Here is a 27,070-nt window from a genome sequence, read left to right on the forward strand (position 1 = left end):
GGCTCCCATTGACTTCAACAGGCTTTAGATCAGGCCCCAGCTGAGCAACTTAAATCCTTCATGGTGGGTCACTTTGTCACCAACACAGTTGCTATTGGGGGCCTCACAGGTCAAAACCCAGTATTACATTGGCCTAAAGCCTCCATCCAAGCCACTGGCGCTGATTAGGAACCTCAGACAATACATTGGGACAATAGGTGAATCCCTTCTGTCCCAAAAAGGGCACAACAGGTAACTATAATCTCAATATATTTGCAGACAGAAATTATGAAATTTTACCAGTATGGAGATATGCGCATCTCTATGCAGAAAGAAAGAGTCTGAGATATTGTGTTCCTTACTGTTTATTTGCGTAAGCAGTTCAGCTAAACTGAAATTTTCATCATGGTATTTATTATATTACAACTCATTCACAGCAATGCTGACCAGGGCCTCTTGTTCCACTGACAGACCAATCCATGTAATAAGGACCACAGTGGGATCATTTCTATTTCAAGAAATCTCTTAAGAACTCAAAGTAAAAGTGCCATTCCACATTTTTGCATCTTTCAAACTGGCATGGAATTCTGTTTCCATTTTCCAGTATGTGAATTTGAGTAACAGCTACAGAAAGAAAATGAAATATTTCCCCTTCCAGGAACATTTCGCAAAATTTAAACTTAAAATTTGTATTGCAAATGTAGTATCAAAAATGTATCTTGCAAGGTCTTTCAAGAGTACAATGAGGAGTCTACATTAGTGACAGATCCATTTACAGTGTGCAGTGCAGAATATAAGTGAGAAAATAATAAATGCTGGACACTGTGTGTGCACGCGCATGTATCTTAGCACAAGAAAAAGATAGAAAGGGATGATTTTCTTTGCCTTGCAATTTGTCATCTTCAATGCACAAGGTTGTAAATTTACTCAGCAAGGCAAGACAATTCCACTCCAATCTTAAGATGTCTCAGTCATTCAGTCTTTTTCCTTGACCTGACATCACTTATCTTCACAATTCACAGTGGATTCTTCAGAATGCTCAGTCTTTAATTTTTTAAGAGATGGCTCTACTGCAAGAAGCGACATGCAATGCTCCAAGGACTGTGCAATTTCATCAATTGTCCATTTGTCTTCATGAAGTGCATGCTCCTCTAGTGTAAATGGTCCTTGTTTGGTCCGGGTCAGCTCTTGCACATTGGCACAGGAAGAGAGTTCTATAGCATAAAAAGGAGAAAGCCGCCAGAAAAGGTGAATATTCAAGTTAAAAACTATGGATGTTGTTCAAAACCCCTAGTGAACTAATTTTTTTCATTTTTTTAGTTGGAGAAAAGGGGCTTCTATTCAGATTCTCAGCTCACTTACATCAAGGTAAATCTGGAACAAGTTCAACTTCAGAGTAAAGGAGATCAGAATCTGAATGAAGGTCTTCAGGAGATTTTGCATATTCATATCAAAATACAAAAAGAAAATTAGTAATGTACGTTAAAACCGATCCAGGGTAAAATTTTCAAAGGTGACTTTGGGACTTTGGAGCTTAAGTTCCACTTTTAAAAGCCTCAATCCCTTTTAAAAATAAGGCCTAGGCATTTTCTAGAATTTTACTTTATATCACTTACTAGAACAGTATAAAATGAGGAACAATCTATGATAAATATGATAAATACAATAATTAATCACCCTGAGACCGAAGAGATTCTGAATCAGGTTCACAAGGATACAGCATAGATAGAGTTGGCCTTTGGACACAGGATAAAGAACAGTCTCTGAAATATACTCTTAATCTCCTGAGGTGTGGGAGAATTTCAAAATGATTTTGAAATGCAATCAAAAGGAGAAATTTGGGGGAGGGACCATGTCTCTGTATTTGTCCTTTAAAGGATCAAGCACACACTGGTAATGGGAAAAATAAATAAAATCACAGGGCCTTGTATTTTTTTTTCTGCCCAACACTTTCACCTTCTCCATTTTTATTCTCTCCCTTGTGATTCCTTCACAATTATTTATGCTTCTTTCTTTTATGCGCCAGAGGCAACTACCCTAGCACACGAAAGTGAATGACAGCATGGCAGCCCAGCACATCAGGTCTGGTGACCAGAGATATACAAAAGGAGAATATTCTTCAATTAGCAGAGATGTACATTCCTTACGCAGTCATGCTTTTTCCAGGCCTACCTTTTCCGATGTCACTGACCAGGCTTCTCACATAAAAGCCACCTCCACATTCAACATCTGGAATGTTAACAGTGACATAGTAAATTGCCAGCCCAGTATGAAATCTACTTTACACAGAAACCGTGCTCCCAAATAAATGTAAAAATGCACTAAGCAAACAATCAAGTGATAAAATATTTATAGGATACAGTATAAATTATTCATCCTGTAACATATGTGCGGGTGAGATTGCAAAGCCAGAAAGGAGAGAAAGAAAACATAACAGTGACTGAACAAATGCATTATAAATTAACTGTTGGCCTTGGCATTTTAATAAATACTTCAGTCTCGTTCATTCGAAAGGTTTCAAAAGGTCTTAAGTTTCATCTTTCCAATGATGAAAAACAGTCATTTTAAGTGCTACTCCAAACCGACAATGAACACTTTAAAATATTGACTGTACTTAAAGTGCACAGCTGACACGAGCTGTGACATTATAAAAACCCAGCTTTACTATTCCTGTCTTCATTAACTCCCCGTCCCTGCCCTTCCCCGCCTCCTGCAGTGATCAGCTGCTAATCTCCCAACCATAAAATAACTAACTATTTAAATAACACACACCACTGAAATATAGTGGCCGTACCCACTTTTAACAACACGACATGTAGTACACCAAAGGGCTTCCAAGGGAGCAATCAGAGTGATTCCAGAAGGCATATAACTTTTCTGCCTTCACTGTCAATATTAAAGGAGGATAAGATTTCCAAAGATTCCTCCAATTCATTTCTGCACGTCCTAATGCGTGAACTACATTTCTTTACAGATGGAAGAAGGGAGCGTGGATCTCCTCTCCCTGAATTGGAAACGGGGTCATATCATTGTTCCTCCCTCCCCCTTTCAGGAGGGAGTGAGCCAGGGGTCAGGAATGCAATTGTGGTGGGTGTGAATAATTCCCTTCCCAGCCCAGACAAGTTCCCCACCAAATGATAATATGAAATCAGCTTACGTCAAATCGAATCGGGGCACTCTTGTTGCAAAATGAAGCGCCCATGTGCAGACACGCACTGAAATAACTAACTATGTGAACTGAAACCCACTTAGTTATTTCATTTCCAGTTTGAGTGTAGACAAGCTGGGAGCATCAGCCTACATCAAATCTTTGTCCCTTACCCAGTGTGAACAGCGGTGGCTGGAAGTTTTGGAGAGAGAGGCTGTACACTGTAACCGGCCTAGCAGGCTTTGCTTCCACTGCTTCTCCTTTCTTCATCAGAGACGACAGCCTTTGTCCATCTCTTTTCAGAGCAGAATAGCTGGTGGGATAGACCGTACAAATGTATGTCATACAGCTGTAACACAACAAGCCTCCTGTCCTCAAAATCCTATTAATACTGCACTACAGAAGGATACATTTTAGCCTTCTAATCCTCTCCAAGTGCTCATAAAAAAAGAACTATTGAAATCATTTGTACACAGGAGCCTCTTTATACGAGAAATAGTTAAGTGCAATAAATGTTGGGAGTCACCTATTCAATACTTGCATTTTAAAAGGGTTCATAATTGAATTAATTGCTTATGAAAGTGAAGAATCAATAGTGGGTATGGTAACTGACAAACACATGGCCCCACTGAAGCCTATGGGACCAACACACATACCGCATGTTATGTTGGGCCCACGATCGGTAGGCAATGCAGCTGATGCTGTACAGACAGCTTCCCTTCACCTTGACCCCCTGACTCAGAGTATCTCCATTGCTTCAGTCTTGAGTCTCTCATGAGAGGCAATTACCAACTACCCAGCCTTGTTTCAGTATGTCTAACTGACCACTATTGATTAAACTAGATTAATTTAAATGGTGACAAAGGGCCTTATCCAAAGACCACTGCAGTCATCAGCTCAGGATGATGTTAAAAAAAGAAAAACTACCCAAGTTTACCAGAAGTGATTTATATGTATCTTGCAGAAAACAGACTTAAATTTTCAGGAAGCTAGTACTGAAATAATCTCAAACTTTTTTTTTTTCCTTAAACACAGAAGTTAAAGTACCATTCTGTTTACAGAATGAAGTGGAAGTCTCAAAATATTCTCCACTAACTGGCAGATAATGCAGTGTCCTGACAAACTCTTGCAAAAATAGAATCAGATTCCTTCTCAAAGTTAAAATTTTGCCACAAAACACAGTACCATGTGACCATTTGTATCGGATGTTCAAATCAACATAACCCTGAATTTGTCAAGTTAATAAATCCTACAGCCTGTGTAACCCACATGCTTAATAGGAGGATCTCTCTCTAAGCGATCTATAGAGAAGGGTGTGTAGGAATGAGCTGTGTCTGGTTCATTGTTGTTAGGCAGATGCACAATTAACACTCCACCTCAGAAGTTTCTGGAATTGGGTGTGGTAGTTTTGGATATGGTTGGTACCTTCCCAGTAACTGGACTCAGACTCCACGAGGGTAGCTGCTTTACAAAAGGCCATACACAGGTGTGTGGGTTGGGAGAAGCGGAGACACAAAGCAGAAAGCAGGCTGTTTCCCCCTGACTCTGAAGCCTTTTGCAGCAGGATAGTGATACTGTTAACCCTCCAACAGGGAAGCCCTGGAAGAGTTAATTACAGAAAGGAGAAACTGGAAGGGGAAACTAATTTCTTTCATTTTATTGTATACTTGGAAGGTTGCTTGATTTTAGCCAAACTGTTTTAAATTGTCTCAACTTGTATGATTCTCCCAACTTTTCTCTTATTTGAATGATGATGGGGAAAGTGTCATTTATGTTTTGCTTTTCTTAATTTTGTATTTTTCTTGTAACAGGTTTTGTTTTGTTTTTTTAAGTCTATATACTTAAACTGAGCAGTTGGTTAATTAGTTAGCTGACTAGCAGAGGAGGAAGAAGAGTCTGCATAGATTCCAGCCGGAGATTTTTGCAAGCAAGTGGAGGGAAGATGTTGCAGTGCTTTTGACTCGACAGACTGTACACATTTTGGTGATCAAAGACTGTATCTAAGACTCAGGTGAACTTAACCTAGGTTTTTGGGACCTCTGAGTTACTTCTCACCGTGTTTCGGTTTGGAATCACCTGTTTATATTTGATTTGTTTTCTTTACTTATGTTCATGTATAACTGGGAAGATAATGTATGTGGGTTATAAAGGAGCATGTCATGTTATAGAAATTAAGGTGTTACTATTATTGTTTCTTTATCATAACATTTTATAAAGTTGGTACTTAAGAATTAAACATTCCTTTTTTTTTCTTTTTCTTTTTGGACTTGATTGTGGGCAGGTTGACCCTGTGCAATCCTTGCTGAAAATCCTGAAGGAGTGAATTCTGAGTCTCCATGTGCTTTTCTATGGGAGTTGTTTTTAGGCACTAGGACAGGGGTTCTCAAACTTCATTGCTTCATGACCCCCTTCTGACAACAAAAATTACTATAGGACCCCAGGAGGGGGGACCAAAGCCCGAGTCCAACCGAGCCTCACTGCCCCAGGTGGGGAAGAGGCCCAAAGCCTGAGCCACACCGCTCCAGGCAGGGGGGGCCAAAGCAGAAGCCCCAGGGCTTCAGCCCCAGGCAAGGGGGCCTGTAACGTGAGCTCCGCAACCAAAGGCTGAAGCCCTTGGGCTTCCTCCCTGACCCCAGGCAGTGGGGTTTGGGTTTCAGCCCCGGGCCCCAGTAAGTCTAAGCCAGCCCTGGTGACCCCATTTTAATGGGTTTGCAACCCACTTTGAGATCCTGACCCACAGTTTGAGAACCACTGCACAAGGATAAAGGCAGTAAAGTAAACTCTAGCCCATTCAAAGGTTGAACCTGCCTTGCCAATATCTTCTTGTCAAAAGAGAACTCTTCATTTATGGCAAAACTGGATTCTGCTGAAAAACGCTCCAAGTGGAGTAATGCTGCTGGCAGTGCCTGAGTACTACAGAACTTACAGTGGAGGGACTTGCATTATGTCCCCCGTGAACTTTTGCAACACATGTTCAAGATCTTCTTTTGTTATCTGATCTGTCAAAAGGAAACAAGATATAGTTAGCACTGATTATTTATATAGCGCCCACGGCACTTTACAAACTGGTACAAAGAAAAGGTCCCTGCCCTTTGGATCTTATAATCTAAACTAAGAAAAGAATCTCACAGAAAATGGTGGGAGACCACAGTGGGTAGAGGAGGAGGTAAGAGTGAGAGTAAACTTAAGCTAAGGAGGGCAAATTGTCTGGGTTGATTTACATGTTTCTTGCGGTTTTAAAAATTTAGTTAAATAGTCCTATTTTAGGCACCAATACAGAAAGATGCTCCAGACTTCAAATATTATTGTTACCTCCTTTTTGTTCTGTGCTTACACAACACCGAACACAGTGGGGTTCTGGTTCACTATTAGGGCTCTTAGATGCTACAGCAACATAAATAATAATTAAATCCCATTGAAGTCAGTGGGACTACTCATGTGCTCAAGCATCCTGTTCAACTGCAGCTTTAAAAAAAAAAAGTAAGTAAATACACTGGGCCTGATTCTCTGTTCTGATACTGTCCCTTTGCCAATGCAAAGTGTCTGCAAACCAGCAGACCTGCCCAGCTGGGAATTTCCCTTCAACAGGATCTCTGGGTAGAGTAGACCCGCATAGCTGCTCTGTGCCACACCACTTCACAGCCTCTGGCATAAGGGGGAAGGGAGTTGTAGTTAGGAAATCAGTTCTCAGGCCTGGTCCACACACAGTTTTTGTACCAAATTTAATTATTTCAGTTAGGGGTGCAATTTCCTACTGAAATAGTTATACCAATACAACCCCTATTTGGATCCAGTTACACTGGTAAAGAAATGCCTTATATTGGTGTAATTTATCCCCCTATCTGTACAAGAATACTGCCATCACTGCATCCATTACCAGTACAGTAAAAGTGATACAATTTATGCATGTAGGGAAGCCCTCAAGCGAGTTTTCTTCCTTTCCCTGGATCCTCTGCTCCCCTCTCTTTTTTTCTTTCTGCATAACTGAGTTAAACTTGGATAAGGCTTAACTTGTTCCATTTCTCTCACCCTTTCCTTTCATGTCCTCCCCCAACCCACTCTCCTTTATCTTCTTGAATTAGGTAGAGGCTCCCCATTCATCCCAGAACTTAATGGACATTGTGAAAGTTAATGCTCCCTCCCAGCAGATGAAACTGGTAGTCACTAGCAGGAACTGGGGCGGAAGGGGTTATACTCAGGAGCTGAAAAACCCCAACATATGTTATTTTATTAATACTTTCCAATTTCCATTCAGGCCTGAGTATTCATTTTTCTGGAAAACTATATTGCAAGACTATGAAAACCTCCTTAATTTTGATTTTGATAAAGGAGGGAACTACCTGGCTAAACTAAGCAGATTCTCTTAACAGTCAATCCCATAGCTTTAGGGGAATGATCTTAGAGGACATTTGAGATGTAAAGCACACATTTTCTTTCCAGTAAGAGAAGAGAGTGGGAACATCACATCAAATTTCCCTAACTATCAAGATTTAAATATGTGACCCAGTAAAGCTCACGGAGGCATCGTTATGTTTCTTTATGCATTCTAACTATTGCCATTTTATTGAGCAAACACCCTTATTAGCTATCTCTTCTCTCTAGAGAGATTGCCCCCAGTGTACTGAGTACAGTTCTGCACTATTTTTATTAGAAGGCCATCTCTTCAGTAACCAGTTTTGTTGGTTCCTTAAGAGGGGTTTCAATATGACAGTTGCCTCTTGTTTGTTCAGAAAGCAAACCTCACACCTGTAATCCACATGCAAATCAACGAATGACTAGGAATTGGCTGGCCCCATTTCTCATAAAAAAGATCTGGTTCATGTCACCCCAGTGAAGTCAGTGAAGTTCTGATTAAAACAAAATAAAATGGATGGCACTCTCAGTCCCTTTATTAGGTTTTATTCTGCACTCTAAGTAGTTCTTCAAAGCAGATGGATCTCACACATGCATAAGGGTTTAGTTCCCAAAAACAAACAGTCTCCTCTCCATTGCAGCATCGGAGGAGAGCAACTTATGCCTCACTTTTGCAAACCAAACACTGCAATTTCAATAGGAGATGCTGCCATTATGCCCAGCAGATGTCTAAAAGAAGAGTCATTAACAGTAATGCAGCAGTGATTCATAAATCAGTCAAGGATGTTGGGGAGACCAACGCATATTAGAACAGGGGAGGGGAATGGCAGAATCTTTTATACCATAAATTCAGAGCTTCCCCTAAAGAACCTCATGTATGTTATTGTTTTGCAGTCTTGCTGTTTGCTGCAGTTTAGCAAGGTGTCATAGAAGAACCCATATGCCAGTAAATACTATCCTTATGAGCCTGTCAGCATTTCCACTGTGAACCTGTTTGCTCCAGCTGAAATTTGGTATGTAAACTGAGCAGGGGTGTCATTTTGTTTTCTTTTTCAGTATTCACAGCCTGGATTGAATCGGTGATTAGGGCACTTAATGACACAGGTGGATTCAATTCCTGCTTTGATCTCATTGTGACGGTGCACCCCATAAGGTTTTATGGAAATATGCTTATGAATGTATATATGACATAACTGGAATATGTTGTATGCTACATATGCCATGTAACATATGTAAAGGTTATGATCTACTGAATATATTCATCCTATTTGTATGCATGTGTCATTTTTGTATTCGAAGTTATGAATATTGGCTGTATACTTATTTGATTTTAAATAGCCTTAGTAAGGCATTTGGTCAGCTTCTTTAGAAAGGAATTTGCAAGTTAAGTGCCCAATCAAGAAGCTTAATGCACAATGGATCTTGGAAGGCTCCAATCCACATGAGAACTCTACATAAGGACGTTCAAGGTAGCATGTGGATCATGGCTGCTGCCTGTAAAAACGGAGTCATGCATAGACATGTGACTTGCCCATGTGACTCCAAAACTCCATCTTGGAGCTGGACTTTGCAAAGGAGAGAGGAGGGGGTCTCCACCCACAAGCGAAAGTCTATTTAAACCCCTGGGAAATCCCTCCATTTTGTCTTCAGCTGGCTAAAGAGATAGACTCTCCACCCCCAAGGCTACCTGAAAGAAACTGGAACAAAGGACAGTAACTACAGGGGGTGTAGTGATTGCTGGACCCAGACTAGAAGGAGACTAGTCTGTAAAAGGAAGCTTACTGGAATTCCTCTGCGGGTGAGGTTTTTATCTGCATTCAGTTTTCTTACTGTATTAGATATAGACTTGCGTGTTCTATTTTATTTTGCTTGGTAATTCACTTTGTTCTGTCTGCTATTACTTGGAACCACTTAAATCCTACTTTCTGTATTTAATAAAATCACTTTTTACTTATTAATTAACCCAGAGTATGTATTAATACCTGGGGGGGGCAAACAGCTGTGCATACCTCTCTATCAGTTTTATAGTGGGCGAACAATTTATGAGTTTACCCTGTATAAGCTTTACACAGGGTAAAATGGATTTATTTGGGGGTTGGACCCGATTGGCAGTTGGGCATTTGAGTGTTAAAGACAGGAACACTTCTTAAGCTGCTTTCAGTTTAAGCCTACAGCTGTTAGGAGATGTGGGTCAGACCTGGGTCTGGGTTTGCAGCAGACTAGCGGGTGTGGCTCAAACCAGGCAGGGCACTGAAGTCCCAAGCTGGGAGGGCAGGGAAATCAGGGGCAGAAGTAGTCTTGGCACATCAGTTGGCAGCCCCGAGGGGGTTTCTGTGATCCAACCCGTCACACTCATACTCCCCAGATTGAGAGGGGAATAGGAAAGAGCCCACTAAGCTCTGGAGAAAATAATTTGTGGCACAGCTAATTTAGTAATCTTTGAAAAGAAAAAAGAAAAAGTGAGGCATACTGCAGTTCAGTCATTAACAAACAAAGTTTTGCTATGTCGGTTTATCAAAGTAAACATTTACAAATTAGCCTGTTAGGACCTAGAATAAATAATGTTGGTCTTCCGCAATTTCTCACGGTTTGAACAGGCTGGTACTAAAAATGACAATCCTGTCTGCCCCTCCCCCAATGCCATTACAGGCTGATAAGTCAGTTTGGATTTTTTTGCTATCTTGAAGCTGTCTTTGCTTTTGTGGGTTTATATAAGATTCGTGACTTTGCTGAAACATTGTGTAAACTCTGTACCCACCCTGCTCGGATTAGAACATATGCATACTATACGTAGTGCAGATTTACCCCAGTCCTGAGGTTTGGCTTTGCTGGTAATTCATCCACCACAGCCACCACACAACGGCCAGCCAAACTTTCTCCCCAAGATTGGCTGTTCCTGAGGTTTTCCCTGCCAGGCCTCTCTTTTTCTAGATCTAGTTTTTACTGCTGTAGAGAAATATACTCTACCCAGTCTTACATCCTGGGGAGAGGTAAAAGCTATAATTGCTAGTAGGACTCAGAAAAAAATTACACAGTACCTTCATGTAGGCTTCAAGCTGCAGATAAAAGGACGACTTAATAGAGGAGCCCTGTATTTCTATGCAGGCTTTTAGAGTTTGCCACCTGTTGCATAATGGTTTAAAATACAGCAGTGATGTCCAGTTAGTGCTTGGAATAGGCACTGCACACAATTTGCCAATGGTTTCTACACACTATCCTAAGCACTGAAAGAAATAATGTGACCAGTGACCGCTACACAGGCCAGATTCGGATTGAATAGTCCCCTGTTGCAAGTCCATCAAGTTCCCGATGTACTACTGACCCAAGAACTTCTAGTCTTATCTATACTGGTGTAAATCAAAATAACTCCTTTGTCTTCTGAGACCAGAAGTTCTCAGGTCAACAGTGCATTGGGACGCTGATAAGATTATAGAAGGAAAACAGGTCAATGATTAAGATCAAGCAAAATAATATGTGCAAAAAAATGGTACAAATTATTGTAAGAGCGCTCCAGTACAAGCTGAAGAGTCACATTTGTTCAATGTTTGTTTGCATAAACTATTCATCAGATAAACAAACAGGATATAGATCACCAAACAGTGTCAGTTTAATGGAGCTATGCCAGTATATATCAGTTTAGGATCTGGGATAAAGTCTGCTTGCAAATGATTTTCAAAGAGGAAAAGGAGGGCTGTTCTCTCTCTTTTATAATTATTCAACCAGTTCTATTAATGACATCCCTTCACTTCACTGGCAAAGATCTGGAGCTGCTCTTTGCAAGTTCTGTTCCCAATGCCTGGATTTAGCCAAGAAGAGGCTGGGGAGGGACGTGGGTATACTTCTGTGGATCATTACCAAAGGAGCCACAAAATGTAAACGGCTCTCCCAGAAAAGCATCAGAGGAGCTCTAAACCAAGTTCACAGCTACTTTCAAAGTCCATGTTCATTTTCCAACAGCAAGGCAATAACGTGAAACAATTTCCACTTGCGGAAGCAAGAATCAATCTCGCTGTACGAGGTGCTTTTTCCAAAAAACAAAAACCAAACCCAAAACCTATTAACTAAAAGATTGGGAGGGATTAAAATCCAAGCAGACCTTTTCAACACATCCTTGCAATGTGTAACTTATATTTACAATGGTTTGTTTTCTAAAATTCTGTCTAGAGACTTTTCTATAAAATTTTACTGCTTGCTTCTGGTTCAGACAGTGGGCAGTTTTCTGTAAGTGCTCTCCACTCTGGACCCAGTGTGATCATTGAGGAAGAATTCTGCACATCTCATAGGCCGCTTTCCCTCCCCCACACTTAGGGCTCAGTCCTGGATTCCATGGGAATAGGGGGCACTTGGCATCTCACAAGATTAGGACCTAAAGGTCAAAGGGAAGTTGAAATTCAGCTCCGAACCTCAGCAGTGTATAATGTGAAAAAAAATCAGCAGGAAGGAAGCTGAAACCAGCCATTTGGGAGGTTGGGAAGAGATGGGAAGAGAAGGAAACAAATAGGGGGAAGTAAGGGTGGAGGAGAGCACGTGGTTCTTCTGCTCTCCCCTTTGCAAAATTCATAGATTCATAGATATTTAGGTCAGAAGGGACCATTATGATCATCTAGTCTGACCTCCTGCACAACGCAGGCCACAGAATTTCACCCACCACTCCTACAAAAAAACCCCTCACACCTATATCTGTGCTACTGAAGTCCTCAAATCGTTGTTTAAAGACTTCAAGGAGCAGAGAATCCTCCAGCAGGTGACCCGTGCCCCATGCTACAGAGGAAGGCAAAAAACCTCCAGGGCCTCTTCCAATCTGCCCTGGAGGAAAATTCCTTCCCGACCCCAAATATGGCGATTAGCTAAACCCTGAGCATATGGGCAAGATTCCTCAGTCAGATACTACAGAAAATTCTTTCCTGGGTAACTTGGATCTCACCCCATCTAATAGCCCATCACAGGCCATTGGGCCTATTTACTATGAATATTTAATTACCAAAACCATGTTATCCCATCATACCATCTCCTCCATAAACTTATCAAGTTTAATCTTAAAGCCAGATAGATCTTTTGCCCCCACTGCTTCCCTCGGAAGGCTATTCGAAAACTTCACTCCTCTGATGGTTAAAAACCTTCGTCTAATTTCTAGTCTACATTTCCTAGTGGCCAGTTTATATCCATTTGTTCTTGTGTCCACATTGGTACTGAGCTTAAATAATTCCTCTCCCTCTCCGGTATTTATCCCTCTGATATATTTATAGAGAGCAATCATATCTCCCCTCAACCTTTTTTTATTAGGCTAAACAAGCCAAGCTCCCTGAGTCTCCTTTCATAAGACAAGTTTTCCATTCCTCAGATCATCCTAGTAGCCCTTCTCTGTACCTGTTCCAGTTTGAATTCATCCTTCTTAAACATGGGAGACCAGAACTGCACACAGTATTCCAGGTGAGGTCTCACCAGTGCCTTGTATAACAGTACTAAAACCTCTTTATCCCTACTGGAAATACCTCTCCTGATGCATCCCAAGACCGCATTAGCTTTTTTCACAGCCATATCACATTGGTGGCTCATAGTCATCCTATGATCAACCAATACTCCAAGGTCCTTTTCCTCCTCCGTTACTTCTAATTGATGCGTCCCTAGCTTATAACTAAAATTCTTGTTATTAATCCCTAAATGCATGACCTTACACTTCTCACTATTAAATTTCATCCTATTACTATTACTCCAGTTTACAAGGTCATCCAGATCCTCCTGTAGGGTATCCCTATCCTTCTCTAAATTGGAAATACCTCCCAGCTTTGTATCATCCGCAAACTTTATTAGCACACTCCCACTTTTTGTGCCAAGGTCAGTAATAAAAAGATTAAATAAGATTGGTCCCAAAACCGATCCTTGAGGAACTCCACTGGTAACCTCCCTCCAGCCTGACAGTTCAGCTTTCAGTAGGACCCGTTGTAGTCTCCCCTTTAACCAATTCCTTATCCACCTTTCAATTTTCCTATTGATCCCCATCTTTTCCAATTTAACTAATAATTCCCCATGTGGCACGATATCAAATGCCTTCCTGAAATCGAGGTAAATTAGATCCACTGCGTTTCCTTTGTCTAAAAAGTCTGTTACTTCACAATACAATCTCGCTGGTCTGCACTAATGGCGGCAAGCCCCAGTAAATTTCTGAATGCAGTGAAGACAAGAAGCAAGCAAGGCTAATGGATCATGAAATATACCTGGTTCATCCATTCTGGCAATGGGAATTGAGTTTTAATTACTTGTGATAATACTTCATCATGGCCTGGTGAATGTTCTGCAGTGTATTTTGTTAGCGTAACAGCGTGTTAGCACAGAATCATGCATTCTGCCTTTCTGAGAAGCAAGTAGAGACCACTTTGATTTGTACCTATTATAAAACTGTGTGGATTAGCAACTCAGATGGGCAACCTTACAAAAGCCTAGATAGCTGGATAATAAGACTCTATTGTAGCCCCTGACCACTCAGTAGTGAATGGAGGCAGAGTGAGCAAGTTCTCTGAGCAGCACCAGGCAGTCAAAAAGATATTACCAGCCAGCATCGGCAATGCATTTCAGGGTGAAACAGGAACTGGTGCTTGCCTGCACCAAGGGTAAGGAGAAAAATTACAAACCCAGAGGGAAGGGAAAAAATTCAGCATACCTTCTTCATCACAAGATAATGAACAGTAATTTTATTGTATTTACCTGTTCCTAGGTATCAGAAACAGAGTGGGGCCTCTAAGAGTTGCTAGGAGACCAACTATCTAGAGCATTCTTTTTATGTTGGGAAAGAAATAATGGCAAAACACTTCCAGGTGGGTTCCCAATTAGTCCTGCATTATTTCTCAGACACACAGTGGTTTCTTTGCCCGATCTGTGAATGCACTCCAGAACATGTGAACTGACAAAGCAGTAAATAGAATTAGTTCAAAACTGTCAAACCTATGCACCGTGGTCTTTGTGTAGGAGAGGCTCATTTATTTAGATTGCTAAGAGCCAGCCTGCAAAAGAGAGACAGCATGAACAGGTGAAAAAGTGAGTCTATGCCAGCCCCATCTTAAAATAAAAAAGCCTGTACTTAAAGGGGCTTTTTGGAGGAGAGACGAAAGTACTTCTTTCCTTCTGGGTTTGAAGGGCAAAGGCATCCCTCATGGGATTGTTCACTGAAGGATGACAATTTTACTGGTGATGCCAGTACACTGAAGGCAAAACAATACAGCTATGCCTGATTCTATTTTTCACCTTACTAGTTTGAGGCTAGTTTCTTGAAAAAACTGAAATCAACCACTGTGCTGGACCCAGCTGTGAGATCTTAGGCACTGAGGTTAAAGCTGAAAGAATCATGCAATTTGATTTAGAAATTACATTTAATTCTCAGCATCGTATGAGACACAAAGCTCCAAAGAGCTATATCCTCTTGTCCCCAAGAAGGTATTTTTCTTTTAATAATAACTGTTGCAGCAGGTCAGTTGTTTTCCTTTCCCTCAAATGTAATGCTGAAAAAACTAAAGAGTGTGAAGTCCAAAATGTCTCCCTCACTTTGGTAAGATACAGGCCATTTATTGCACTTTACATTAATCTATATCTATGATTTAATTAAAAAGTTACCATAAGGCTTTTCTTCAGTTACTTTTCCTGTAGCATCTAATGTATCAGTAGCTTTTCCCAATTCCCCAATGGCCATGTACTTCTGTGAAGGAAAAAGAAGAGATTAATGTCTTTAAAAGTTTTAACTGAACATCCCATGAGAACTTCAGATGGTACTACTAAAGCTGGATCATGAATAACCAACCACACAACTCTGGGGAACCAAAGATGGAAATATTAAGATACGAAACTCACAAGAAATGAAATCCAGCATTACATGGCCATATCCTTTCATTGATTTAGGATTTTCAAAAAGAGTTAGGTAATGTGGTAGCTAAGCGACATTAAAACTAAGTTGGTGTGCTGTAAGGGCTTAACAATAGAAATATTTTAGTGAAATAAAAGAATGAGCAAAATATTTGCCATAATATCATCTTAAATACAGTAGGCTCTTTCATCCCAAAGGACTGCACAGTGCTTTACAGTCTTAATACAATATGAGACAGAGAGAAGATGAAGGACTTATGAACCACGGTAATGCGGCTATCTCTGAGGCAAAGCAGGACAACTGTTCAGCAGTGGAATGGAGTACCACACCATAGTATGGACGGGAAAGGAAGAAGAATTATCTGATTATCAATGCTATAAAATTTATTAGCACAACAAACAGAATTATACACCCTGTAGTATAGCAAAGGAGATAGCGCCAATACAGAACGCCCAGTACTCCATGCATTATTCACATCATCCCTCGTAGGGACCCTCAGTGCAGGTGAGTTGGCTCACATGTAGTCATGAAGTCAGCGTTTTCCAATGTTTCCCACTGCCCACAGCCTGGGTACCAACTTTTATAATGGTTTATGCTAACACTCACTAGCCTTATACATATTTAGTGATGGTTTTAGCCACGGGCTTCCATACCTCAATAATATTGGGGTTCCTAACATCTATAGGTTAATTAACCATTTACCTCATAGTTATTAGCATTTAAGTCAACTAGTTGCTAGAGCATACCTGCAATTAGTACATATAAGTTTTGATTAAACTCAACATCCTCCAAACTTTCTCTAAAATCCCAAAAGCATATATCTGCGGTTCCTCACTTCACCATTTTCTGTCGTGTACCACTGTAATACACACCTTGTGACATAAGGTCATCTATGAGTTAGTTCCTTATGAAAAGCTAGGCCTTGATTATGCTAAGCTAATTGTCACACAGGTATCAGGCCTGCAGCCACCTACACCTTATTCATATGGCCTATCAGTGTCCTTGGGTGCCAGGCTACAATAATCTCCAAACAAACAAACAATCGACAAAAGTTACTAGTTTACAACTCTCTCTCTCTGTAAATAAAGCAATAAGGAGAACAGTCTTCAAACTACTAGGGCACAGCCAGAGAGCAAGAAAGGACTTTTGAACAATAACATGCAAAATAAAATACTATATATTGGACAACTTTTTCAGATGTTACAATGAGTGCGTGAACAGGTCTGAATGGTTCGATTACTACTAAACCTTTAAGGTCTTTCATTAGATTTCAGGCTGAAAGAGGTTCCAATGGAATGAAAGCCCTGGCATCTTCCAGGCATGGATGATGATTTTTTAAAATCTGGTTATAAGCAACTAGCCTCAGGCTGCCCATTACAACCACATTATTAAATTTAACATTCCAGCAGTGGAGAAAAATTCTTTATGCTGGATCTATATAAACGGAAACTCCATCACTGAATGGTGAACACATTCCACAGCCTGGGTTTCTATCTCTTCAGTTCTGCATAAGGTCATAAACCTTTCTAATTTACAAAAAGTGCGTGTATCAAAGGATACTTGCAAAGAGAAAATCCCAGTCTAGTTATAGACCAACAAAGCGAGGGGTACACTAATCCACACCTGGAGAAAAATCAAGCCACAAAAGGTCTAGGAAATTGAGAGTTATATATGATTCATTATCAATCTCAACAGCACCCTTGGGTATTTGTAATTATCTATTACAGTCATCATAGGCCATTTACAGAGTCTGGGATCCCTTCAGTCCCTGCTGATCACAGGAGGTTGCAGAGGAGAGGCCAAGAGCTCAGACTGAGCCTAATGCTCCTCTTAGACCTCACTTGACTGTCTTAGAATTCGGAGTTGTCTTCCCTTGGAGTTAAGCTCTCCCTGACCTCAGCAACATATACTGGGTATGATTCTTCTGGTGACCTTTTCTCACCTCCACTGGCCATTTCTCTCTTCAATTTTTAAAAATACATCTACAGGCGCCAATCCAGCTCTCTCATAAGTGATAAATTACCACATCACCATAGAGAAACAGCTGCTCCTCAGCACCTCCACCTCAGCTCAGACCCTCCTTAACAGAAAGAGAAAGAGGGTGGGCACTGCAGCGCACTCCAAAGGGTAACAAAGATGGGCTTGTGGAGCAAGTTCCAATGCTGAAGACTTCTCACAGAGAACACCCCACCAGCAGCTCCCTCTCATCTCTACTGAGCAAGCTCTGGCCCAATCACCTCTGCTAATCTCTCCCTGGGATATACAGTTGAGAGTTGATCTCTCAGGTAACCAGGTCCCAAATCATTTAGGGATTCATGGGTTAAAACCAGCACCTTGAATTCAAGCCGGAAGTTTAGTGGGAGCCACTGCACGTCATGGAGCACCAATCCAATGTAACCCTCCTTAACAAGCAAGCTGCAGCATTCTTCACTAGCTTCAACTTTCAGCCCCACCTACAGCTATCTAATCTGGAGGAGACAATGGAGGGATAATTGTGGCAAAGCCTGTATTGGACAGAAATGGTCACATGTGCCCTGCTACTATCTGGAGAGGGAGGCTCTTGCTTCTATAGCAACTGGAGCCAAAGCCAGCCTGGCAATCAGAAAGTTGTGGGAATTGACAAACCTCCCAAGTGCACTGCATTATGTGATACATACAACATTAGTGCTGCCTCCCTGTTCTCGTGTGCTGAAAACTACAGCTGTGGTCACAGAGCAGAGACCAGTGATTAGAGGAGACGACCCTCCTCTAGCAGCTCAGTGCTTTCTGCCCGGTCTTTCTCTCTCCTCCCTGCAAAAAGCAGAGAGGTGTCTGAGGGAGTGACCCCATGAACTAACAACTGTAGAGAGGGAGGAAGCAGGCTAAGCCACTGCATTTTTCCATGGGAGACTGAGCTGCTCCCAGACTAAACTGATTGTATTGTGGGGCAGCACCCACCACCTACTTCCTCTCTAAAATTGCCTTCCCCAAGGCATTCCACGTGAGGTTCAGGCAGAAACCCTCTCTCTAAGCCTCCCAGTGCTCAAACAAGCTGTGCAGGGATTTTCCCCCACCACTTTTCCACACTGTAAGAGACTGGAAAACTGGCTTGTTTCATTCACACAGTGAGGAAATATCCCTAAAAACAGGTGTTAGTGTCAAAGCATGGGGCATTCTGTCAATTATGGTGGGATGTGGAACAAAAGCCAGGTGTTCCACACTTTGATCATTCTTGACACATCTCGATGGCTTGGGCCACCCACTGGCAGATTTGCAGGATGAGAAGTGTGGGGCAGCTTTTTTTCCTGCAGTCATCACTGCAAGTGGGACCCTGGTAACCTGAGCCATTCCCTTTGGCTCTGCCGGGTAAGACTGGCAGGAGTCACACACAAATGGCAACCCCCCGGGGGATTACATAACAATGTTTCTTTTGGTAAAAGAATAGCCACTCTAAATAAATGCTTCCAGTTTTAGACTTCAACTGATATTTACTGGTTAAACCCTGATACTCAGGTTGAATATACAGATTTACTGGAGTGGGGGGGAAAGAAAAGGTACATGGGTTCTCTGCACCCATAGCTAGGAACTTTACATTCTTTCTAGTCAGTTTCACAATGGTAAGAGACCCTGGGCTGACAGCCAGGCATGTCCATACCACTTGTCAATGAAAATGCCAGAGAGACCATGGGAACGGTACTTCTCAGTTTTGTTTTATTTTATATATCAAGGTTTTATTGGGAAAAGGGCCAGAGACATGAAATCCTAAATTATAACCTGTTTTAAAAGCTTTTTTAAAAAAATGGAACAGCAACTTTTAGAAGAGAGACTCAACCTCTGGGATGCAATTGTAAAATAGGGTCATTAGTAGCTGTCTTTAAAGTTGCAAGGTGTCTCTCATTGCTAGAATTTCCTGGAAAGGAAGGACTGTAGGAATTAGGACAAATGGTTCTTAGAGTTCATTTGAGGATAAGCTATTTTCAAATCTGAGCAGCAATTGAACATGGGACTGTAGGAGGAAAAAAAAGAAAAGCTAAGAACCCTATCTGATAGACTGAGAATCATCAGAGAAATCAGATTTGAGATAAATAGAAGATCAATATATGTATGTGCCTGACTAAGATGTGAGCATAGGAAGCCTACAGAGGTTGCAAGGACACTGGTAGCAATCAGCTGGAGCACAAAATGGGTAAGTGGACATCAAAACTACCAAGCTGGTGCCTAACCATGTAATTGCATGCTTTGCGCCTACAGTTCCCATACCTGCAGATGCATCTTGGTTGCAAACGTGGGCCTCTGTATGTACGAAATTGGCCCTATATGGTTATTTATAAAAATACATTCAATTTGTGTCCATAGATTCATAAAATTTATCACTAACTCCTGACCAAGATTAGTTATTTACGTAACTTGTCAAATTTATTTCAATAGCACCTAAAGGTTTCAGGCAAGACCAGGGTTCCATTGTGCTAAGCACTGTTCAAAACAAATAGCAAGAAACAATGCCTGGCTCTAAATAGAAAAGACAGCCCAAGGATAGGAGAAAATGGATGATTATTTTAGTCCCGATTATTTTACAAAACAAAAGAACTTCCAGCAGCCATGATCAGACATATTAAAAGCAGGAGGCCCCCAAGCAATTTGAAAATGTTACCAAAAGACAAAATTAAGATTACAGAGGGGACAAAAAGTATTTTATGACAAGTTCAAAATTAACAAATAGCAAACGTCCTCTTACTACAGAGAAACTACAATTTCTCTCCTCTAGCATCCACTTTTCTCCTGCACGAAAAAGCTGACTTCGTGCTAAAGCTGTACTAAATTTTATTTACTGCTAGATGCTGTAATCGTTCTCTCATTGCTGAAGAACTATCTGATCTTTACCCTAGGACTAGCTGGATTCTCTGACCCCTTATATCGCCCTCTTACTGAAAACGCTCTAAAACATGGGGTGACCTGATTTTCAAAGTGAAACCCTAGCACCACCCATCGGGGGGGAGCCTGCAGCCGAAAGTTCTGCCAGAGATCAGGGAATGATTTGATAACTCGGGGGATGTCGCCAGAGACTGCAGGGAATTCTAAAAGCTAGAACAAAATACTAGAGTTTTGTAAAAATATTAGGGACTCAGATCATCCCCCAGATTTCAGTGATACATGGTCACACTGCTAAGCACAAACAAGGTCTTACAACATGCAGACCCACTCAAGAAACCAGCTGCTTGGTAGTACCAGGTCTCTTAATTCAAAGCATCCAGACACCTTCCCCATGGAAACTCTCTGCACTCACTAGAAAAAAAAAATCTCATCCTTGGTCTTGAATAGAGGTCATTTCCAGTTTTGTTTTGATACAAGCTCATTCCCTCCTTCCCACTGCTAAACTGTACCACCTGTTCAATGGATTACACAGGGGAAACACAAACCCCCACCCCACCCCTAACTTTTTGAGGAATCGGGTATTATGGAAATTCTGGATTTTCTTTCTCCCAGAAATAGAACAGACTCTTCACAGGAGAAAAGAGATGGTTTTAGAATGGTGCAATGGGGTATAACTAGGAATGTCAAAGTAAATTATGAAAATTAATATTTAGGTTAAACCCAAAGACGTTTCCTCATGCTAAGATCTAGTAAACTCCAAATGGCAGCGGTACAAGAATCTTTGAGTGACTAGAAAGGGGCACCAAAAGGAACAGAACTGCTTCAGCGTGGGAATACACAGATCTGCTAACAGGTCATCTGTTTCTGACTCCCATGATTTCATAATTAAAAAAAAAAAAGTTGACTCAGTGTGTTAGCACTGTTATTTAATATTTTGTTAAAGTGGGAAGGAAGAATTGTATATGTAGCGAATACAAATATGTAATTTACAGAGGTCAGAAGGAGGGGGTGGGTGTAAGAGAGAGAGAAAACAGAAAAATTTTAACTGGAGCGGGCTCTTTAAATACTCTCCGTTTTGTGAGGCAACAGTTCCCACAGCACAGTAAGTGTAGCCTCTTTTCAAAATTTTCAATACTGTAGTTTAAAAAAGTCTGAATATGAATAGAGCATGAAGCAGAGATATTAATAGATTAGCCCCTGCGGTTAACATGAAAGAGAGAGACTTGAGAAATACACAGCATGCAGAGCCAGCTCACTAATGGTAGGGCAGCAGGCAAATTAATACCTGCACTACATACCTGGGGCCCTTTTATAACCTATATTTTGGGGGGAAGATGTGGGAGGAAAAAGAGGGAGGGGAAGGGAAACCAGAAGAGTGTTTGAATTCAGTAGCTCCAGTACCTATGTTTAAAAAAATATAGAGAGTAATACAAATCTTCCAGTGCAGATATAAATCACTAGAGTGGACTGTCAGAGACTTTAAGGTTGCAGAAGCATTTCCATTCAAACCCCATTTTCAGACACACAGAACTTTCCAAAAATTATCACATTTTGCTCTGAAATTTGCCATGTGAATTTTTTTCTTAACTTAAGCAAACACGGTTGAGTTGTTTTTAAGATATGAGGAGGGGATGGTGGGGGGAAGAAGTGGGGATATGGGAAGCAGCACCTTCCCCATTATTCAAAGACGATTCTATCTGACCTTCCCTCTAATAAAAGGTATCTCTAGCAAAAAGGAGTCATGGTAGAAAGATCAAATTTGCCAGAGGAGTAGCTCCTATGGGGGAGGAATGCCTTTACATGTTCCAGTGAAAACTGATTTTGATTTGACCAAGTTACGATCTGCTGGAAAAAACTGCATAGTTGGTATACACAGTATGTTCTGCATTGAGTTCTCTCAATAAACTCATACAAGGATTAGCAGCTGTGCACCCTTTGCTCTGCAAAATGTCTCATTGGCACAAGTCATCTTATCAAGATCAGTTACTTAGTAGCCATATACAACACATTTCCTTTTCACGATATATGGCAGCCTTGCTTAGGTGCAATTCAAGGGACGAGACTGTTAGCTTCAAATATAACGTAGTTGTCAAATGAAATAGCCTATATTTGCCAGCAGCATTTCACTATTACTCTGTGTTTTCACTTAATGTATACAATACATTCTGACAGCAACATTTAATGTGTGATTACCATACAAATGGCAACTGCAGAATGCCTCCCAGAAAAGGCAAACAGCAGAATCCTCTATGAAGTGTGCTATGGACATCAGCATGCAGATCTAATTTACCTGTTCAGTGTTCAGATACCCTGGTGATCAGTGCTATAGATAAACACTGGATTGAAACTGTATGATATTTTATTATGTAATAAATAATAATAATAAAACAGACTCCCTAGGCTTCCAGGCTGTCCTTCATCTGGTTCCTGTTCCTGCCCCAACCTTACCGGAGCCTTGTTCCAGCCTGCTCAAGCCTTGTCCATGTCCTTCTCTTTTATCCAGCCCTCCATCCACCTCCTGACTTCCAAGCCCTAGGACTGACTCCAACCCTGCTTCGACCTATGGCCTGCATCTGGACTCTCACTACGATACCGATTCGGTTTGTCTATGGATCTGACCTCAGTTCTGACCCATGGCCTGTCCCTGGAACCAAGTTTTACCACTGCCCTCGGCCACGTCCTGATCCTACATCCAGCACTGACCACCACTCCAACCACCAGGTCCGACTGCCTGGAATCAGAGCCTGACAGAGTCAAGGTTGTGTGTGGAGCCTTACCTTTGGCATTTCCTGACATCTGCATGCTTCACTGTGCAGGCATAACATTGTAAAGAGTTGTCACTTTGGATGGGCTAGCACCAGCAGGAGAGTGAATTTGTGTGGGGGGGTGGAGGGTGAGAAAACCTGGATTTGTGCTGGAAATGGCCCACCTGTTGATCACTTTAGATAAGCTATTACCAGCAGGACAGTGGGGTGGGAGGAGGTATTGTTTCATGATTTCTGTGTGTATATAAAGTCTGCTGCAGTTTCCACGGTAAACATCTGATGAAGTGAGCTGTAGCTCACGAAAGCTCATGCTCAAATAAATTGGTTAGTCTCTAAGGTGCCACAAGTACTCCTTTTCTTTTTGCGAATACAGACTAACACGGCTGTTCCTCTGAAAATTGTCTGAACACACTCTTTTTGTACCGAACACCCCTTTGCATTTCCACAGTGCCTTCCATCAAAGTATCTCAAAGCACTTTTAAAACAATGAATTCAGCTTCACAATATCCCTGTTAAGTAGGTAAGTATTAGCTCCATTATACAAGGAAGAAGGGAGGAGGCAGGAACTCTAAGACCCATTTTCAAAAGTTGACACTGATGTGAGGTGACCATCTTGAGACAGTTAGCATCCACAACATATATATGAATGAAAACAATCAGGCTTTGTGTGTCACAGTGGGTACACAAAAATTGAAGCACTCAAAATCAATTTTTGAAAAATCTGGGTTCAGGTGGTTTTCTCAAGGTTTACTCAGGAAACCTATGACTAGAACCCAGTTCTCTTAATTTCAGTCTCTTGCCCTAATAAGGCTATTTTTCTGCCACTTCCATTTACAAGAACTACAGCTCCTAATCATTACAGTACAACAAATAATAATTAGCAGCAAATTCCACCACCTAATTACATATTCTTTGAAGCAGTATTTCCTCTTATTGATAAGTTTACCTGCTATTAATTTAATCAGTGAATCCTTGTCCTCCACTGTGGAACAGTGTAAAAGAGAGGACCGATCATTTCTTACTGTACCCTCCATAATCTTAAATTGTTCAGTTAAAAAAAAGGAAACACTTGTCAAGGTCTAAAATAAGTAGTGTGGGCATGTATCATTTTTCCAACGTGTGTGTGTTATATTCATGGAAGTAGGTAGCAAATATCTGCTCAATTCACTCTTCACAGCTACAGGAGCATCTGCTTTTTACACAGCCTCACAGCTCTTTCTGTTCATCATTTCAATGATTAGACTCTGCTCTGTTCTTCTTGTAAAATTCTTTAACAGATGAAGAGTCAGATCATCTCTCTTTCAATGGAGCAAGGAAACAGGAGAAGATACAGTGCAAATATTGGGTGTGTGAGAGGGGAAGTATTTGTTTGTTTTACTGATTCTTAAATTTAGGGAGGAGGTGGTTCTTCCCACCCAAGAGTAGAAGCTTCCCAAGGAAACTGGCCCTTACTTCAGCGCGTTTCACAGTGCACAACAGTCAAGGGATTCTTTTTCACGTTTTACCTTTTTATCTCCCGAGTGCATGCTTTTAATTATTAACCCTCACTAATGATGAAAGGCCAAATACAGATACCTTTACTCATGATTTTAGTCCTATTAAAGTCAATGGGACTACTGAGGAACATTTGTGGAGTAAGGTGCTGTTCAGTGTAAGGGCATCAAAAAATTCTAGTCCTAAAGAAAAAACTCCCCCCACACCGCACCCCACCCCCAAGAGCCAGCCATATCCTCACTTGAGTAGATTTATAGACAAAATAGTGGCCATAATAGGAAAGACAAGTGACAAATTTATCTCCCCAATCAATGAAGCAGCATGTCACCGCCTTTTAGTACAACAGAAGATCTACTTTGCAGGACCATTTGAATATACTCCTGGCAACTTTCATAACTAATTTACATTTGTTTACAATAATTACTTCCATCCTGTAGGTGTTTATTTCATTTAGGACAGTGCTATTTTAACTATGCAACAATAAAACCATTTCAGACAAATTTATAATCACACAATCATGAAAGAGGGTGAAGTCCTGACTCCATTGGAGTTAATGGGAGTTTTACCAATGACTTCAACTGGGCCAGGATTTCACTCCGGGTATGTCTACGCTGCAATTAGATCCCCGCGGCTGGGTATCTAACTCAGGCTTGAGGGACTGTTTAATTGCAGAGTAGACGTTCAGTCTTGGGCTGAAGCCCGGATTCTACAACCCTGACAGGTAAGAGGGTTCCAGAGCTTAGGCTGCAGCCCGAGACTGAACATCTACACTGCAATTAAACAGTACCACAAGCCTGAGTCAGCTGGCACAGACCAGTTGCAGGTGTCTAATTGCAATGTAGACATCCCCTCACAATGTTTTGCTTAGTCTGTATTGCACAGTGTATTATTTTACTGGAATGGAGAGCTGGCTAGATAAAATACCACAAGGCAAGCAGGTGCCCTTGATCTGCTTGTGTGGTGCTACTGTGGGGAAAAGGTGTTTTCATACTAAACAGTAAAGATGTGTGCCACATAAATATTCCTCTGAAAACAAAGTCAGTCATTTAGTTTCTTACACTTGAAAAAATTCACTGCATGCACTAGGATGTTTCTGCAAAAAAAAATTTTACAGAAAAAAGGAAACTTAAAAAAAAAAAAAGCATAATTATCCCATGGAACTCATTGCCACATGATGGTGGCAAAGTCAAAAAATAATTAGATATTAATATGCATAATTATATCAACAATTACATTAGATAATATACAAAAACTTAGGGATCTATATTCTCATGCTTCTGGGCATAAGACAACTCGTTGTAAATTATTGATTAGGAAATAATGTTCCCTAGGAGGCATTTATTTCATTATAGACTTTTGCATCTTTCTCTACAACGTCTGGGACTAACCTATGCAGAAATGATACTGGATTAGATGGACCATGAATCCAATCAGCCACTTCCTAGAATGATCCTACAATAAACTTACAAGTCAGTAAGAAATTCTCATACTACAAAGGAAGTTGATCCAGTTTCTCCTGGAGAATCCTTAAGCAGCAAGCTCCGTATTTATGAGACAAAATATGGTGAAGCTACACTTAAAAAAGGCTGGATAACTGAAATAGTTTCCATGCCCCATTCAGGATCCTTGGGAGTTCAGTTTTCTAACTATATAGAATCCACACTGTTCCACATCAGGCTACTAACTCAGCATCTTCATTCTCCCCTTGATCCCTGTTTGCCTCTTTGAGGCTATTTGGAGTTTGGGTTTTATATTATCCAGATGACATTTTGATAGTGAGCCTCTCTGGAGAGGCTGCAACCTTTGAGATCAAATGCTCAATTCACCTACTCTCCACTCAAGCATTTGCAATCAATGCAGGGAAGTCAATTCTAATTCTCCACAAGTCACTGGAGCTCCTGGGGCTTCCAATAAAAAAAGAAGAATGACTAGAGATTCTACCCTCCAGAAAAGAAAAGCAGGTTTTCAACCTGTCAGTATTTGAGGATTCAGACCACAGAATGCTCATGATGGCCCAACTTCTGGTCTCATTTACCTTGGTATGACCCCAGTAAAGACTCTGGGGTCACCCTGGTGCATGTGACCCTGCTGAGGAGAATGTGAGTGAAGCCAGAGTTGGGCTCTTTATAATGCAATTAACTAAATATCAGTGAACATGCTACCTGGGTGCCTGAAGTTTTGATTATCTTGTTTTATCTCACTTCAGTGAAGGCTCTCTGTGCTGGAGACATCCCTGCCGCTCAATCTCCCCCTGTCCCACTGGGAATTATTAGAATAATGCAATATCTCATTGCTGGCTGCTTAGGCTGCCAAGCCTCCTACCTCCCTGATGAGCCCACAACTTCTTTCTGCATAGCTACATTATTACAGCACATCTTAGCGTGGGAGAGATTTTTCCAAACTTTTCCACAGCTTCCTCTAAACTTTCTTCTGTTAGCAAGAGCTCTCTAAATTATCTGCTCACGAACATCACCTCCACATAGTCTCAGTCTTAGGAACAGAGTTATTCTGATCAGACTACCCCACGTCTTTCAGAGGAAGAATAGCATGCTAGTCTTTGAGCCATAAGAGTAGCCCATTCACATGCCGTAATTTATTCCACAACTTTGCTGGAACATTTGAAATAAA

The 27,070-nt window shown here is 41.1% G+C and overlaps 1 protein-coding gene across 1 annotated transcript in view; it reads right to left on the reverse strand.

Moving 5' to 3' along the window:
• Positions 1–328: 328 nt before the first annotated feature.
• Positions 329–27,070, reverse strand: part of TRUB1 (TruB pseudouridine synthase family member 1) — a 42,789-nt gene continuing 16,047 nt past the window's right edge. Inside the window, exons 4-8 of the mRNA XM_048859489.2 lie at positions 15,086–15,167; positions 6,054–6,126; positions 3,301–3,440; positions 2,152–2,208; positions 329–1,193 (exon numbers count right to left, since the gene is read on the reverse strand). Coding sequence (XP_048715446.1) covers positions 979–1,193; positions 2,152–2,208; positions 3,301–3,440; positions 6,054–6,126; positions 15,086–15,167 — 567 coding nt within the window. The 3' untranslated portion in view covers positions 329–978. The remainder of the gene's footprint in view (positions 1,194–2,151; positions 2,209–3,300; positions 3,441–6,053; positions 6,127–15,085; positions 15,168–27,070) is intronic.

Source organism: Caretta caretta, chromosome 7 (assembly GCF_965140235.1).
Source record: "Caretta caretta isolate rCarCar2 chromosome 7, rCarCar1.hap1, whole genome shotgun sequence".
Lineage (NCBI taxonomy): Eukaryota > Metazoa > Chordata > Testudines > Cheloniidae > Caretta > Caretta caretta.